Here is a 12,998-nt window from a genome sequence, read left to right as displayed (position 1 = left end):
ATAAAACAGAGAGAGTCTTTTTCTACCATTCCCTCGGTGAAATCTGCAGGTGGTGAAATATTTACCTCAGCCATTGATATTAATAATGCTTTTAAAGAATTCTATCTTGATCTCTATAGTTCCACGTCTTCCTTTACTGATGAGGATATTAGAAACTTTGTGGAACCATTAAAACTTCATAAACTGATGGCTGAGCAAAAAAAATTATCTTGATTCTGAGATAACCTTGGAGGAGCTTGGCGAAGTAATTAAGGCCTTGCCTACAGGCAAGGCTCTGGGGCCAGATGGCTTTGCCGCTGAATTTTTTAGATCTTATGCTACAGAACTGGCTCCACTTTTGTTAGAAGTTAAACAGAATCATTAAAGAATGAAAGCTTCCACCAACCATGACACATGATTCTTAAAAAGGACAAAGATCCAAGTGAGTGTAAGAGTTACCGTCCAATTTCCCTGATCCAGCTAGACGTTAAAATATTGTCAAAAGTTTGGCTAACCGATTAAGTTATGACATCTCTTATACATATAGATCAGGTGGGGTTTATTTGGGGCCGTAGCTCTTCTGATAACATTAGGCATTTCATCAATATCATATGGTCAGTGGTGAATGATTAGACTCTGATCACTGCCATCTCACTTGATGCAGAAAAGGCGTTTGATATGGTAGAATGGGATTATCTTTTTAAGATTTTGGAAATGTACGGGTTTGGGAATACTTTTATTGGATGGATTAAGTTACTTTATAGACACCCGGTAGCTGCAGTACAATGGATTCATTTCTGATTATTTTACTCTGGATAGGGGCACACAGTAGGGTTGCCCTCTTTCCCCATTATTGTTCTGTCTTGCCATGGAACCATTAGCAGCCGTGATAAGAAAGGAAGATGATTTTCCAGGGGTGGTGGCGGGAGGTTTGGCGCATAAGCTTTTGCTTTACGCAGATGATATTTTATTATTCATCTCCGACCCCACTGGATCTATGCCTTGCCTCCACAGAATTATTAATTCCTTTTCTAAGTTCTCAGGATACAGAGTTAATTGGTCTAAATCTGAAGCTTTGGCTCTGACAACGTACTGCCCAGTAACGGCTTTTTAGCTGGGCGTCTTCCAGTGGCCCAAACAGGGCATTAAGTATTTACGTATTTTATTCCCAGCAAATTTGTTTGATTTAGTTAGAGTTAATTTTGACCCTTTAATAAAGTTTTTCGAGTGATGTGGGCAGGTGGGCTTCATTACATTTATCTATGATTGGGAAGGTTAATGTTATTAAAATTAATTGTATTCCAAAATTCAACTACCTGCTACAGTCTCTCCCTATAGATGTCCCCCTCTCTTATTTCAAGCAATTTGATAGCATAGCGAAGTCCTTCATTTGGAATGGTAAACGTCCCAGATTACATTTCAGTAATCCTTGAAACAACCACACCATCTTTTTCCAGAGCAGCCTGTATTTCTCCTGAGGTTACCTGTGGGTTTTTCTTTGTATCCCGAACAATTCTTCTGGCAGTTGTGGCTGAAATCTTTCTTGGTCTACCTGACCTTGGCTTGGTATCAAGAGATACCAGAATTTTCCACTTCTTAATAAGTGATTGAGCAGTACTGACTGGTATTTTCAAGGATTTGGATATCTTTTTATATCCTTTTCCATCTTTATAAAGTTCCATTACCTTGTTACGCAGTTCTTTTGACAGTTCTTTTCTGCTCCCCATGGCTCAGTATCTAGCCTGCTCAGCGCATCCACGTGAGAGCTAACAAACTCATTGACTATTTATACACAGACACTAATTGCAATTTTAAAAGCCACAGGTGTGGGAAATTAACCTTTAATTGCCATTTAAACCTGTGTGTGTTACCTTGTGAGTCTGTAACAAGGCCAAACATTCAAGGGTATGTAAACTTTTGATCAGGGCCATTTGGGTGATTTCTGTTACCATTATGATTTAAAAAGGAGCCAAACAACTATGTGATAATAAATGGCTTCATATGATCACTATCCTTATATAAAAGACAGTTTTTTTGCATGATCAGTCATATTTTCAAAATCAATGCCAAAATTTCACAGTTTCTGTCAGGGTATGCAAACTTTTGAGCACAACTGTATATATTATTATTTTATTTTTTTGTGTGTGTATACTCAAGTGTGAAAACAGGGATATTTGTTGAGGGTCAGGGTAGGGTTGGGGATTGGGAGGGAGAAAGGGGATAATGGGGGTTGAATGTTGATTCTGTGAATATATGTTTTGCTTTTCTTTGTCAGTTGTGTGAATCAATAAAAAGTGTTAAATCAAAAAAAGAAAAAAAAAAAAGGCGATCTAAAAGGAGAGGCTATCGAAACCAACAAGCGGGAGACTTTTACAACAAAGTGACGGAGATGTTCATTCGCAAGAGAGACGCATGGATTTTGTGATGCAGTAAAGGTAAATTAATGTATTTATTAAAAATCTGTGTTATTGATACTAGGTTATTCTGATGTTATGAAGTGGTGATCTGGCAATCATGTCCTTCTTGTTATTTATTCTCTGTCTGTTTTATAGTTCTAACGTTAGGGTGCAGTGTCCGTTTAAAAAAGAAAATAATAATAAGGATGTAGCCTGCCGTGTCTGTTACATTTGCCTTGTGCATTCAGGTTAAGATTGTTGTCTTTGGTGGTTAGATTAGTTTATTGCTGCTGTTCATTCCAGTGGTTCTGAACTGTGGGAAGAGTAATGTGTGAGGCCTATGACGTTGAAACTAGTAACTTTTTTGTCTGTCAAAACAAACTCTTGTGGCACGATGGTTCGTTGTATGATTTAATGGACATAAACATGCTCGGCTCAATATATGACAATCTTTAATTTGTGTGTTATGAGCATGATTACTATCCTGAATTTAAAACAATTTGGTCATGAAGTTCGCCACTGTGACATAATTGTTTCCATTGACTCAAAGGCAACAATTTACGTCAATAAACATTTCTGCGACATTACACTCGCCCGTGTAACGCATTTTGGGCACAGCGTTTAATATTGTGAATTAAAAATATTTAATGCTTGCGCAGTCTGAAAGCCCACGACACGTGCCTTCTGTATTCTGATCCAGTGATCTGGATAATCCTGAGCTCAAATGAAACCACCTTGTAACCTTATTGATGGGCAATATTACAAAAGAACGGCTTAGTTTAGTCCACTGTGCATATTTCAAATATGGTCATAAAAACAAAGTTTGGATTTTAATCCATTTCTTCATCAATTGTCCATTTTCTGAGATAGGAAATAAATTATAAATGCTGAATGAGAGCCATTTTACCAACAGCTATCAACGAATAACAAAAAATAAGGGAAATTACATAAACGGGATTAAAACACTGTCGGACAAATGTAACATGTAAAACTATCCATTTATCCAATAAAATCTACATATTTTATTCAATGATCACTTGAGCACTTTACAGCATGGCCGCTCGCAACCATCTAAGATGGAAAGTTCTCCTATCCACACCACTTCAGCATGGCTGTCCACCAGAAGGCTGTCATCCTCTCCACTATGAGCTGTCAGTCTGGGAACTGGCACGTAATCCCTGATAAAAAGGAACAAATTTGCCTCTTCTGTTCTAGGTGGAAAAACTTGGATATACTTACAGACTGTAACACTGAAACCTTAAGGTCAAGTGACCTATTAGAAACACAGGAGATCTAATCCTGATACATGAACACCGAAATGAAGGCCAGGAGGCGTGTAAGAATTACAGCAGAAAGATAATCCTCTATACTTGTCAAAAGTGATGAGAAAACTGGTTGGAAGCAGTGTTGGGTGCTTCTGGATTACTTCTAAAATGTGATCTGATACCGATTACAAATTACACAATTGAAATCGTAACTAACAATCTTTTGGAGTGCACATTACAGCATTGCTTTTATTTGCAGAAAATTCAATATGGTGTCTACCCTGTCTATTCCCCAAATAATCGTGATGTTTTCTATGAAAACTTGTTTTTTGATTTATTGACAATGCTTTAAAATTTAGCTAATAAAAACAAAAGCAAATTGTATATTTTTTGGTCTTTTTATTCAACTTACATTTTTGTTTCAATCTTTCAAGTAAAACAATGTGGAATTACAAGGGAACATAAGGAATGTAACAAATTAGAGTAGACAAATCAAAATGAAAATAAGACCATCACCATATTCTACTAATACCCTCCAAACATCTCTGCCCTTTTTGGACAAAGGAAACTCTCTTACAACTCACTTGACTGCTAATGCTCAGCGAAAAAAATAAAATTAAAAAACCATCTAAGAGGTTCTTTCAGGTGTCTCCTACCCACCCAGAATCAGTCCCTTCATAAAATGACCAATACTCCAGAAATAAAAATAGCTAACAGTAGCAATTTTCACTGAATAACTGATTTCAGTTTTGGTTGCACATAAACAAGAAATGAGTTTTTATGATGAAGGATGGGAAAGCTTTTTACACTTAGAATCACTACAGATGCCCAAACCTCTATACGTTAACATGGATCTTTGTTTGGATCAACAGGCACTCTCATTTTATCAAACTAATTTTAGATTCTGTCTTTGAGAATACAATTTAATGTGTAAAGATGATCATAATGTGATGAAAAATAGCAAGAGGTTGTCTCCCATTTCTGTAATGCTAATAAAGCAAATGACAAGCAAATTTCAATATTCATCACAAGCTCAAGAGAAACACATAGAGCTTACAGAATGCAGCGCGAGGTACCAGTAAAGATGTAATGACAAGTTGATGTTCTGAAAGAAAAGAAAAATCACCAAAGAAATCACCAAAATCACAATGCACTCCACCGTCTGAAACATTTCAGATGTGCAAATGGGGAAAAGCAGGCAGCAGCAGAATTTAAAAGTAATGGACTGAGACATTACAATACAGGTGACCCAAGCAAATAGAAACTCCAGCATAGTGCAGAACAAAAACACCTTTATAGACCTACCCTCTTCTTCATAACCTGGAAGATATAGAATTTTCTTAATTTATCAACTGACTTGAAACAAGCAATAGTCAAAAACAGCTGACAAACATTTTCCAGAACGCAACAGTCTAAAAACTTTAAAATTTTACAATCCCCACTAAATTGTTAAATGTAGCATTAATCAATTTCTTCCCCATCAATACTGTTTGCAGCACTTGTAAACTCTGTAAAAAGTGTACAATCTATGCGACTAATCTAATACATACTTTACATAGTATTCCAGTCTTTCAGTTTTTATGATTACAGTACATAGTGTGAACAAATAATAAATCTTGCCTCTGGCCAAGCTACTTTGAAATTCCAAAGTCTTTGTAGTAGGGTGAAATATCTTGTTTAACTCAAATTGTTAGGACACATTTTTAAATAAGTGGCAAAATCTCCATCATCATTGTTCTGCTTCTATAGACCCTTTTCTACATTGTAAATGGCTTAAGATAGCAGAGAGGGCATAAAAGGTGAGGTCAGATCAAACCACAATTGCAATAATCTTTTTTTTTTTTTTTTTCTTCGGTCTTCTCTCATACAGCTAAACCATGGACTTTCCTTGATCCCTTTTCCTTGAATCCATAAAATCTGCCTTCTCTCCTCTCAGGAGTTCTCATCTAATTCCTTGTTTACACCTAGAGATAGTTTCTTCTCTGCCTATCATGTCTTAGAGTGCCGGTGTTGAGAGGATGAAGAGCGTGTGTTACTAGCTGGAGTACGTGCCTGAGCTGCTGCCAATGCAGCTACACTCCTGAGAACCCTGTCAGGAGTCCCATCACTTGACCCAGCACTCAGTTCAGGTTTGTCATGTTTCTGGGACCTCTTCTCTCTCCTGCTCTCCCTACCTCTACCTCCACCATTCCTCCCCCGAATACTTTTGGCTCTCTCTGTATCACTACCAGAGGAGGGTGCTCTGGAACGGGAGTGGGAGGGCTCTGTACTCTGTGAGCTCAAACTGTAGGTGCGTTGGCTGCTGTTGCTGCTGCTCCGACTTCTGCTGCTGCCTGCTTCTCTTTCAGTGCTTACACTACTACAGGCACTATGACCTCTTGATGACCTGGTCTCTCTATTTTCATCATCGCCTTCCTCCTTCAGATCAGATCTCTTTTTCTTCTCCTCTTTTTTAACTCTTTCAGTTTCCAAAGGAGGTACAAGGCTGCCCGGTCGCTGCCGAGTGGACCGGGCAGCAGAAGAGGACTGAGGTGATTCAGATGACTGATTGGGGGTTTGTCTGCCACTCTCTGCTTTATTGTTACATGTCTTGGGAGAGTCCTGCCCTGTATTGCTCTTGGGTTTACTGCTCTTTTCAGAGAAAAGTGGCCTGCTTTGCTGTCCAGTTGCCTTCATTTTGGGGCTGGGACTGGGTGTATCTGGTCCTCTTCCCCTCATGGCCAAAAGTTTGGCTGCAGCATTAAGGGCTGAACAGCGTTTTCCCAGTACCTCAGGTTCAGGGGAGGCTAAAGTGTTGGACTGAGAGACAGACTGTGGGCCTGTGGATTTCCGGGTTACCCTTGAACTGGTTTCACCACTGGAGTCCACTTCTGATGTATTGGTGGTTTGACCCTTCTTGTCTGACCTCACCTTTTGTCTCTTGCTCTCATTATTTTTAGTAATTCTGCCATCTTTCTCAAGTTTCTTTTGGGCTGATCTTGTTAGACATCTATTTCTGCTATTAGAGTCCTCAGAGTCTGAAGAAGTGGAAGAGTTGGACTGGTGTTTTTGGGCAGACCCTTTCACGTTCTCATTTTCAGATTTTATATCCTCCCGTTTCCTTTTTGCAGGCCTCATGCCCTCTCCAGCCCTTTTGGATCGAGGTGATCTTGTGCCACAGGAAGATACAGAAGATGGGGAAGAGGAACAGACTGACTCCTGGCTGCTTTGCCTACTGATGCTTCGTTTTTTGGCCAAAGTTCTAGTCTCTTTGTCTTCTCTAGGACTGTCCTCCTCTGATGGCTTATCAGGTTCATCAGTCTTAGGTGCATCATGGGTCTCAATTTTCAAGACTGAGGCGGCATCCATTTTCCTTCTTTTTGGCTGAGACAAGACGTCTTTTTTTCCTGCATCATCCTCACCAATGGAGTCCATTTCCATTTCCTCTGTTACTACCTCCTCATTTTGGCCTTCATGACTATCAGTCACATTCTCCATTGGCATGTTTTGGGGTTGAGAAGAATCTGTATTTCTATTGTGAGAAGTGGGCAGAGAATCTGTTGTTGTCTGATTGGGGGAAGATGGGGATTGTACAAAATTGGAAGGCTTTTGGTTTGATGCGAGTGAAGAATGTGTAGAATATTTTGCTGTTTGGATTAGTGTTGTTTGAGGTTGTGAGGGAGGAACAGATGTTTGATCAGGCTTAGGTGTAGACTGCTGGACAACCATTGACACAGTAGGTTTAACAGGGGGTTCTGATACAACTGTCTTAAATGAAGAAGATTCTGGATCAGTCTCAGAAATCAAAGCAGGTACAGGAATTGGTTGGGTGGATGTTTGATGTGGGGCAGCAGAAGGTACAGCTGTATTACATATGGATTCTATAGAGGCCTGTGTAGAGTCTGCAGTCATATTAATTCCGTCTAAAGATTTTGAAGCCACTTGAGTTGATGTATTTGAGTGCTGCAAATGACCCATTCTCCGATTAGCGGCGAATGAATTTTGTTCAGCTTCTACATCTGCACCTGAGACAGTTACAATTTCTGAAGGTGCAGGGATTTTATTGGTCAGAGAGAGTACAGATATGGTAGTAAGGGTATGTTGTTGGGCATGGCTGGGGACTATATTAGCTGAAGGCTCTTGGTGAGGACTTGGAAGCTGTAGTGTATGGGAGGAAGCTGTACTGGTCTGAGAGACACTTGCTGTAGAAGTGCTGTGTGGAGTTTTAATTGTACTTGTTTGAGAGTCAATGCATGCAGTTATGGGGCTCAGACTGGTGTGAGTATCACTATGAGACAGTTCTGATTTACAATGGGCATTATTTTGAGAGTCCCTGTGCACAGATGATAGTAAAACACATGTAGTGGATTGGTTTGTTTGGGAATATGGTTGAGGAGGTGATGACAATTCAGCAGCTTTTGAGGGTGAAGTGGGGTTTACAGTTGGAGAGCTTATTGGTAGAGTTTTGATGTCAGTGGGCAAAATCACAGGTATAACATTGGATGTTGACAAGTTAGGCTCTTGGGATGAAGGAGCACTAGTAAAACTATAAGTTGGAGACGAGCTTGTAACTATGTCTAGCGGTTCTTCAGCACTACAAGTTGCTGCTGTACTTGAGGTGGAATCTTTACGGGGACGACCCCTTTTCCGTTTTGGCGAGTGAGGTGGACTCTGTTCAGGGCTTGTTTTTTGAGTTATGGGTATATTCTGATCGGGCAGTTCTGGTGCCATTGTGGGTGTTTTCGGAGGTCTTCCCCTCTTGCGCTTCACTGGTATAGGATTGATCACATTTGAGTCACTTTGAACAGTGGAATTTGTGACACTGTCCTTGTCTAAATTATTTTCTTGTTTCTTTGGTGATAAGGCAGATCTTCTATCCACCCCTCTACCTCTTCCTACAAACTGCTCTCCTAACTGTGCAGCCATTCGAGACTCTGTCTCTAGCCTCCGACGCACTGGTAAGTTTCGCAGAACAGGCATGTCTGGAGAATGGTGTGTTGGGAAACAGGGGTGGTGTCCTCTCCCTGTACTAGACTGTGATGGAGAGGAAACCTGTTCTTGGTCTTGTGGTGGTGGGGAGGAAGCTAAGGATGTGGGGATTGGTTTGGGAGGAGAGTCTTTAACATTTTGACTTGCTCCATCAGTAGAGTGAGAGCCTGGGCCTGTAACTGCCTCAGACTGTTCAATCTCCTCTGATGAACCCTCAGTATGTGCTCCTCCACTTCCACTCACTCCCCTCCTTCTCCGCTTTGGCTCTTTCTCTTCAACCACTGTGACTAGGCGACCTGGAAGTTTCCGAAGGACCTTGGCTGATGGAGAATCTTCTGGAAGGCTCCTGAGGATCTCGCTTTCAGCAGACTGTCGCTTTCGTCCCAAGCGAGAGTTAGGTGATGCCAGAGTAGGAGAAAGGGAAAGCTGACCATCCTGTTCAGATTGATGCTCAGGGGAACAGATGGAGTCTGATGATGCAGATGTTCTTCTATCTCTCCTACTATATTGAACAGTGTCAGACAGTGCCTCTCCCCCATGCTCTTCACTGTCATCTCTGCATTCTGCAGATAATGAAGACTGGTGCCCGCTTGAGTTTCTGTCCATTGTAGGAGATAAAGAAGCTGAAGGCACAGAGCTTGACGGGGAGATTGGCAGCTGGGGGGAGGGTGGCACACTGATTTTTGGATCTGAAACCTGCATTGCAGGGGACAATATTGATGAATCTGAGAGCTGCTGGTTGGTTTGAACTTTCTGGTTTACTGATGTTGTAGGGGACACAGATTCTTTGGTTGCCCCTCGCCCTCGCAGACAACTGCGAAGCTTCTCAGGCACTTCTCTTTCTAGGAGTGACATATGTGTGGAGCTGAGCCCTGGGGTTTCGTTCATACTATGCTCAGAGTTAACCCATGGCCCTCTTCTGCCTCTCTCCCTATCTGGGGATGGCTGTGTAAGGGACATTTCATCAGCAGGTGTCCCTCTAAGCCTTCCGCTGACCCTTGTAGAGGGAGCACCTTTCTCTTTGTGTTTGCGAGGGCGGCGGGAAGGAGTTGGGTCCTCAGTTCTTGGAGTTATTGAATCCTCTTCTTCACTGTCAGATGACTGATGCAGTTTCAAACCTTCTTCCTTTGCCTGATCCAAACCTTTCCTTGCAGCCTCAACCTGTTCCTGTAAAATCAAGAGAAAATTTATTTTGATTAAAAAAAATGCTTATAGATTGATTCTAAAAAAAAAATAGTATTAAAGCTGGGCTACTAGTTTAAGTTACCTCTGCCTGCTTCAGCTCCTCTTTGCAAATGTCTTCTAGGGAAGCCTCAAGGAAATTCATGGCATATCGCTCTATGGGAGTGAGCTGTTCAAAAAAGGGGCAGTTAAAAATGAGTGCAACAAAGATACAATTTGATAATGATCCACCAACTAGAAATCCCATTCTAACTGAGCATCTTATAGGGAGACATAAACATCCTGGCTACCTGTTCAACTAGGGCAGCAATTTCCTGCTCAGCCTTGGAGAGCTCCTCCTCTTCCTGGTCTCTGCTGTCACCATCATCCAGGGGAATATTCTCATTAAACTCTGCAAGCTCAGCCACCTGCTCAGCCTTGGCTTGCGATGCAGCCACTATATCCTCTTCATCCTCAGCTCGACACAGGGCCTGATGTTAAAAAAAAAAAAATAATATATATATATATATATATATATATATATATATATATATATATATATATATATATAAATAAATAAAAGAAAACAAAAAAACAATCTAAAAACATTCCATGCCATACATTTATCACAACTGCCTAAATAAAAATATTAAAAACAGTACAAACAAAAAGTAATCATTAAAAAAAATATATATTATATACCTGTTCCAAAATGGTGGTTTGTTGTTTATTAATGGACTCATCATCATCTGACTGAGGCACACTTAACTCAGCCTCTTTCCTTTCTCCGTCTGACAAATCAAACAACTCTCTAATAGTTTGCTGTGGGAACAAGACAGTGGGTTAATCAATCATTTCACAATGTAATCCCAGACAATGACTGTTCTGTGGAAAACAGGGTTTGTATACATTTTGACAAGTACATTTTCATGATTTTTCCATGACTTTTCCAAGATCTTCCAAAACTCAACTTCTATTGCAGCATTTTAAAATGTTTCTACTCATTTAAAAATGAAATTCAGCACTGTTTGAATAACACTCAAAACATACACCTTATATAATACCACTAAATCAATGACACACAGCATCTGCTTTATAATGATAAAAAAATTATTTATTAAAATACAAACACATTGTTTTTGCCTCGTCTTCTCTCTCCTCATCTTTTAGATGTTTCACTGTAAATTTTGGAAGCCCTTTGTTTTGTGCTCACTATTAACACTTTAATGCCTTACATTGTTTTAAATTAATGCATAGGATTTAAATTTACAAAAAGTACATGTTCAGCAGGGTACAAAACTAGCTTTTCTGGCCACCGCACAATCATTGCCCAATTTTACCAGCAACTCTTTCCCATTTTACCCATCACAACACTTTTTTTGATTAGTATCTTTCAGAGAGTAGGAACATTTATTCATATATTTCCATGGAGAGAAAAATAATAATAAAAATAAATCTGCTTTCAGCACCTTTAAGCTAGGATAGGAGAAAGTATTTTAACACTGAAAAACGTACATCAGTTTTAAGGGAACAGAACTGTGTTATGTATTAAATAAGGGTCACAGTTTTTCCCGTATCTTAGCACCACACACCTCACGTTCACAGCTGAGAAAGTTTCAGTGTATACAGCATATACAGTATATTTTTACATTTGAATCAGTTTCACATACAATTGTCAATGCTAATAATTACAGATGTGAATGGAAAACAAATAGAGAGAAATGAATCTAAACAGACAACTTTTGTGTGAGTTGTGGGAGCTGATAATGTTACACAGACATGATCATTGACAGAATCGTCCGTGTTCTTATACACTGGCCAAATGAACTTGAGTAATCATGTGCAAACTCTCTAGAGTTAATAAAATTTTTTAAAAGAATGTCTCAGCTCTGTTGGTCCTTTCAATGCAAGTGAATGGTGGCCAGAAATCTGAAGGTCCAAAAACCAGCATAGAAGTAATCCCTAAGACTCCAGTGGTTAAATCCATATCTTCAAAAGCGATATGATAGGTGTTGGTGAGAAACGGATCAATATTAAGTCCTGTTTACTATCAATCTCCACTTTCACTTTCAGATGTGAAATTGAAGATCTATAGTAAAAAAGGACTTCATATTGGTCTGTATCTCACCTACACTTATATCGCTTTTGAAGATATGGATTTAACTACTGGAGTCTTATGGATTATATTTATGCTGCTTTTATCTGCTTTTTGGACGTTCAGATTTCTTGCCACCATTCACTTGCATTAAAAGGACCAACAGAGCGGAGATTTTCTTCAAAAAAATCTTGTGTTCAGCAGAAGAAAGTCACACACATCTGGAATGGCATGAGGGTAAGAGAATTTTCATTTTTGGGTGAACTATTCCTTTAAGAGGGTTTAAGTAGCACTCATTTGCATTGCTCCGCGATCGTGCCAAACTTGAAGACTTCTGAACACACTTGTATTGCGAAATATAGTTCGTTAGAAAAATACCATGACTTTTCCTAAACATTCTGTGTTAACTTTTTTCCCCATGACATTTCCTGGCCTGAAAAACACAATTTCTTAATTTCATGATTTTTCCAGGATTTTCATGACTGTTTGAACCCTGTGAAAACTAAATGAAGCCATACCTGCTTAAAAAAGGCTGTGGTGAAGTTTCCACCTTCAATAGCCATGTCGCCCAGCATCCTCTTTTGATTGGCTTTTTTCAAAATATTTTCTTCAACTGTACGTTCACTGATTAGCCTAAACAAATCAGAACATTTGAAATATTAATTCAAGACAAATAAACTTTAATGGCATGACTTTTAGTGTTTACAAAATGTACTCGCATAATCTGTGATCACTAACCTACACTTTTAATAATGTAATCAGAAATTAATTAAAACTTTACATAGCAAGAAAGAAAAATGTGTACACAGGTCTCTTGGTTTTGCCTTTACCTGTAGATGTGAACATCTCTAGTCTGTCCAATTCTGTGGCACCGATCCTGAGCCTGGGCATCCATGGTTGGGTTCCAGTCACTGTCATAAAACACCACTGTATCTGCTCCAGTCAAGTTAACACCCACACCTCCACTGCGGGTGGACAGAATGAAGCAGAATATGCGACGGTCTGCATTGAAGCGCTCCATAAGGGCCTGAGAGGTGAATAAATGTATGAAACACCCGAGACAAACTCTAAAAGTAAATCATATACTTAGTTCTGCTAGCATAAGTGATGTGGTATGATAGTCACAAAACTATT

General features: G+C 39.6%; 1 protein-coding gene across 3 annotated transcripts in view; it reads right to left on the bottom strand.

Moving 5' to 3' along the window:
- Window positions 1-4,019: 4,019 nt before the first annotated feature.
- The window catches only part of LOC127423071 (helicase SRCAP-like), a 45,498-nt gene continuing 36,519 nt past the window's right edge, over window positions 4,020-12,998 (bottom strand). For all 3 annotated transcript variants that reach the window (XM_051667096.1, XM_051667098.1, XM_051667097.1), the window contains 6 exons: window positions 12,695-12,891; window positions 12,383-12,497; window positions 10,472-10,591; window positions 10,081-10,260; window positions 9,876-9,959; window positions 4,020-9,775 (listed from right to left, as the gene is read on the bottom strand). In XM_051667096.1, coding sequence (XP_051523056.1) covers window positions 5,630-9,775; window positions 9,876-9,959; window positions 10,081-10,260; window positions 10,472-10,591; window positions 12,383-12,497; window positions 12,695-12,891 — 4,842 coding nt within the window. In that variant the 3' untranslated portion in view covers window positions 4,020-5,629. The remainder of the gene's footprint in view (window positions 9,776-9,875; window positions 9,960-10,080; window positions 10,261-10,471; window positions 10,592-12,382; window positions 12,498-12,694; window positions 12,892-12,998) is intronic.

The sequence above is a fragment of the Myxocyprinus asiaticus genome, chromosome 32 (genome assembly GCF_019703515.2).
Source record: "Myxocyprinus asiaticus isolate MX2 ecotype Aquarium Trade chromosome 32, UBuf_Myxa_2, whole genome shotgun sequence".
NCBI classification, from domain to species: domain Eukaryota; kingdom Metazoa; phylum Chordata; class Actinopteri; order Cypriniformes; family Catostomidae; genus Myxocyprinus; species Myxocyprinus asiaticus.
Note: the sequence above shows the minus strand (reverse complement) of the source record. Positions and strands in the feature narration are given on the sequence as shown.